Source organism: Colobus angolensis, unplaced genomic scaffold, assembly GCF_000951035.1.
Source record: "Colobus angolensis palliatus isolate OR3802 unplaced genomic scaffold, Cang.pa_1.0 Scaffold221, whole genome shotgun sequence".
NCBI lineage: Eukaryota > Metazoa > Chordata > Mammalia > Primates > Cercopithecidae > Colobus > Colobus angolensis.
The window spans coordinates 3,327,632-3,332,648 of record NW_012115389.1 but is presented as its reverse complement, the minus strand read 5'-3'; the positions used below and the strand labels follow the sequence as shown (position 1 = coordinate 3,332,648).

Genomic DNA, 5,017 nt, shown 5'->3' with positions numbered 1-5,017 from the left:
TCTCTCTCTCTCTTCCTTTCTTCCTTTCCTCTTTCTTTTTTTTGAGACAGCGTTTTGCTCCGCTGCTTAGGTTGGAGTGCAGTGGTGCGATCACAGCTCACTGCAGCCTGACCTCCTGGGGGCTCAAGCACTCCTCCCACCTCAGCTGGGACAACAGGAACATACCCAGCTAATGTTTTGTAGAGATGGGGTCTCACTGTTGCACAGGCTGGTCTGGAACTCCTGGGCTCAAGTGATCCTTCTGCCGCATTCTCCCCAAATACTGGGAATACAGGCATGAGCCACTGCACCTGGCCTGGCTTCTTTTCTTAAAAAAAAAAAAAAAAAGTTAGTCATTGAAAGAAATAATCATAGCCATTGGGAAACCTATTTTCCTAATAAATTTTATAAAATGGTATGCCATACAAATCTCTTATAAGTGACCTGTGTCCTCATATGGCCTAGTTTAGAAAATATGGTGTGGTGGTCAGGGTGGAGAAGACCCTCTGACTATTGAATGAGTCTGAACAGGATGTGGTTCTCTAATAAGAGATTCAGTTAAACTTTTTATGCTTTTTCTCCAGAGTACATATCTACCATCTTCTTGGTTGTGCTATGATTGGCAAACACTAGCTGTTACTAAGAGCTCTGAAGGTTTTGTTTGGCATTTTGTGGATCGAATCACGCTGGTCATGATGCTTGTTGTAAAGTTATGAGCTTTAAGATGACTTTTGCATTCATGACTATATCAAACAGTAGTTGCTGGCAGTGGAGTAGTCTCTGGCATTCTTAAAAAGATTTTATCGCTGAGCCTTCTGAGGCCATTTAGATACTCCAGGAAATCCTCCTTTATGTGACCTCTTTTGTATTCCTTCAAAAACGAATGGCTTTCTTCTGGGTCTTTCACAAAGACCACAGGCCTCGGAAACTCCATAGAGGTGGTGTAGATATCCAACCTCAGTCATAATTCTTGAAGGAAGCAGGCATATGGCATGAGTCGGATGGAAACGGGACCAGAGGGTGCAGTCTGCAGCCCGCTGGCCAAACCCACCAAATCTGCTCTGCAGGTGTGTTTATTTGATTCATATGTGTTTCTTTTTTAAACATTTAAATCAGTTGCCAACCTGCAAAAACCAGGAATTTACACTTCAAAAAGTCTGGATATATGGCTTATCTTGAAAAACTGGAATGATTTGGAATTGGAAATTCCAAAATTGGAGTGGTTTGGCCAGGCTGGAAATCCTTATTTCTGTATCTGCAACCATCAGTGAAGCTGAGAGCTATTCCCTTCCAGATGGTCAGGGGCTGTCCATGTGTGACCCTGCCATCTCTCATCTCACATGTTCATTTCAGTTGCCTTCATGATTCATGGGTATGAGATTATGAGATTGAGAATATCATGGTTATGAGGTTATGAGACTGAGTATAAAAGGCATAGTAAATAGTTACAAAGGAGACAGCCTTTTACATTTAGATCACATGATTTCTTTGATCAATAAATGAGACACTTAAATCAACAGACAAGAAATCAGTTGATCATCTTTGTGATCTGGACAAAGAAAAACAATGAAAACTGTTGCTAGTTGCACAGGATATAGCATTGTTTTCCTCTGATAGTTCTTTGTTGAGTCTATTGATTCTGGGCAGAGGTCAAATACTATTTGAGTTGGGTGGAAGGAAAATCTTTTTTTGTTTTCTCATTTTTAGAGGCAGTCTCTCTCTCTCTCTGTTTGCTGGGCTGGGGTGCAGTGGTGCAATTATAGCTCACTGAAACCTCAAATTCCTGGGCTCAAGTGATCCTCCTGCCTCATCCTCTCAAGTAGATAGGACTACAGGTGCATGACACTATGCCTGACAAATTAAAAAAAAAATTTCTTTTTGTAGAGATAAGGTCTTGTTGTGTTGCCCAGGCTGGTCTGGAACTTCTGGCCTCAAGCAATCCTCCTGCTTTGGCCTCCAAAAGTGCTAGGATTATAGGCGTGAGCCAACACACCCTGCCATAGACCACTTCTTAAACGACAAATCTCATCACCATCCTGGAGGAGCACATCATTTGTTCCTGAACTTTCTCCTGCCTCCCTTTGAACTTTGAGAATGAGAACCAAATGGTCTGAATATAACATTTCTCTAGGTAGCATGTTTGACACATTTGGAATACAAAGAATGCTTCTGCCTTTAATCTTGCTTTGTGCAGCTGCACAGAAAAGATCGTTTAACACTCTTCTTTATATTTTGTATTTTGGGGGAATTCTACCAGGAAACTTACGATCATCTTTTGGAAGTCCCGGTCACGCGGGAGCAGTTAAATCACTGTCGGAATGTGGCTCAAAATGCTCGAACTGAACTTGCAGCAACTTTGGTCAAATTTGAATGTGCTCAGTCTGAGGTAAGAAAATGCATCTCCATTACTCAGAAATGGGCCTTCTTAGTTTCTTATAAAGTGAAACAGATCACTCCTGTAACCCCAGTACTTTGGGGAGGACGAGGCAGGCGGATCACGAGGTCAAGAGATCCAGACCATCCTGGCCAACATAGTGAAACCCTGTCTCTGTTAAAAATATAAAAGTGAGCTGCGCATGATAGTGAGCATCTGTAGTCTCAGCTACTCGGGAGGCTGAGGCAGGAGAATCACTTGAATCTGGGAGGTGGAGGCTGCAGTGAGGTGAGATCATGCCACTGCACTCCAGTCTGGCGACAGAGTGAGACTCCATCTCAAAACAAACAAACAAACAAACAAACAAACAAAGAAACAGAAAGTAGGAGTGATTAGAAATAGGACAGTGGATATAGATTTAAAGCTTTTGGCAAAGTTGAAACTTGCTCTCTTTGTGCCTATCACCTAGAATTCCTGAAAAGTTACGCATTTTCCAGACTGTAAAGCCAGGTGGCTTGCGCTGAATTCTGAATTCTGGATCTCAGAGGAGCTATACAGCCTTGAGAGATCTGAGGGCACCTGGAGATGTTAAGTAAAGCTCCATGGGTCTCAGAGAACTTTCAACATCTCTCAGAATATCTTCCTTTAATGTGGATTGCTTGCAATCTGGAGTTCTTAGGAGGGAATTCTGAATCCCTTTCCTGTGTTAGTTCCAACTGGCTGGGGAAATTCTAGGAAAAAGAGTGGGATCCGTCTACCCCTAAGGCTAGCTCAGATTTAGAGTGGAGTTTCTGAGACTCTTCCTAAACTCATTCTGCTTATAGCCTGGTGGCCCCAAGGAGTTCTAGACTGGCCTGTGATTTTTCACTAAGGCTGCCAGGACCCCGTAGAAAGATGAGTTGATAATGTGTGTGTGTGAATAAATGTATGTATGCGCACTCACAGCTCCAAAGAAGTACGTGCTTTCGTAACATTTTCTCATAGGGTAGATCTGACATTTTAACTCAATAGGGCACCTATGTTGTTCAGCATTTTGATATCACAGAACTCATAAAAGTTAAAATGTTTTCTTCATATAAATCCTATAAGGATTTTTCTTTTCTCTTATGTTTTTTTTTTTTTTTCCAGAAATTGAAATTTTATTTTTCTTTGTCACTCATGGTTAGAGTCCAGGAGATCAGTGTGAGAAATACAGTGACATACTGAGTAGTCTGTGTTTAAGTGGGGAACAGTTACGGCTGTGAAATCACCGATCGTGTGATTTGTAGGTTGCTTGTCTAACTGTTTATCAGCAGCAATAACAGCAATACAGATTTAGAAAATGTGGACCATTGCAAAATATTTTATTGCTTATGCAATCAACATCATAAACGTCTCCTGAATGAGACTAAACAACATAAGACATTGCTCAATTGGTTTTGGAAAAGATAGATTATAAAGTCAATTATTTAGGCATAATTTCTCATTTGGTAATACAGATACAAATATTAGAAAAGAAAATAAAGTTAGATTAAGTCATGAATAAAAGAGTGAACATTTAAATGATGGCTTTGGGTTTCTTAAAGATACTTCAAATTTAGGTTGTTAAAGTGTTTTTTTTTAACTTCTTTTCCATGTTAGCTTCGAGACCTCCGATCCAAGATGCTTTCTAAAGAAGTCTCCTATCAAGAATTGAAAGCTGAAATGGAGAACTACAAGGAAAACAATGCCAGAAAATCATCTCTCCTTACCTCTTTGAGAGACAGAGTTCAGGAGCTAGAAGAAGAATCAGCAGCACTTTCCACTTCTAAAATCAGAACAGAAATCACAGCTCACACTGCAATCAAGGAGAACCAGGAATTAAAGAAGAAAGTTGTAGAGTTAAATGAAAAATTACAGTAAGGATACTGCAATGTATTTTTTTGCTTTAGCTAGAGTTAAAATACTAGCTTTTGAAAGCAAAATATGTCTTTGAATGTACTGGCATTTTGCATTACTTGGCCCTGAAACTCAATTTGAAAAAAGTTATTGACCTCAAATATCTTTGGAGTCTTGACAAATTTTTCCAAGGCTCATTTCTAAATGTCATCAAGAGTCTTAACAAATACAGCCTTGTCTTAAACATGTTTCTAGGCTATCAATTAGGGCTGCAAATGCTTATTTACACAATTTGGAAGATTCCTCTAAGTAGAGGTTAACCCTGAGGTGGTGGGGTAGTACACAGAGGTAGATGTTTATTTAGAACCCAGTTATAAAAATATCCCAGAAGCTAGACTAGACCACTCCAGATCACACTGAACACTCCTCATTAGATTTTATTACTAGTTTATGCAGAGAAGTCATGAAACCTAGGTTTTCCACACTTCATTTTGACAAGAGGTGATTATTGAGACAAAATTGGGAACAAGTTGTTCCTAAAATATATTTTAAAATTCTGTGAATGACTTAAATGTCATTAGTAACGAAATACATTATATTTATTTTACTTATTCCATTTTAAAAAAACCCCAATACTTCCAGCCCCTGTCCTCTTTCTCTACTTCCACTTACAGCAAAAACTCCTTAAACATTGCGTGTATGGCCAGGCGTGGTGGCTCACACCTATAATCCCAGCACTTTTGGAGGCTGAGGTGGGCAGATCACTTGAGGTCAGGAGTTTGAGACCAGCCTGGCCAACATGGTGAA

General features: G+C 39.9%; 1 protein-coding gene across 1 annotated transcript in view; it reads left to right on the top strand.

Annotated features, from left to right (window-relative positions):
- Positions 1 to 2,195: 2,195 nt before the first annotated feature.
- CCDC170 (coiled-coil domain containing 170) overlaps positions 2,196 to 5,017 on the top strand; it is an 89,095-nt gene continuing 86,273 nt past the window's right edge. The window contains exons 1-2 of the mRNA XM_011943768.1: positions 2,196 to 2,365; positions 3,974 to 4,230. Of these exons, the coding sequence (XP_011799158.1) occupies positions 3,995 to 4,230 (236 nt within the window). The 5' untranslated portion in view covers positions 2,196 to 2,365; positions 3,974 to 3,994. The remainder of the gene's footprint in view (positions 2,366 to 3,973; positions 4,231 to 5,017) is intronic.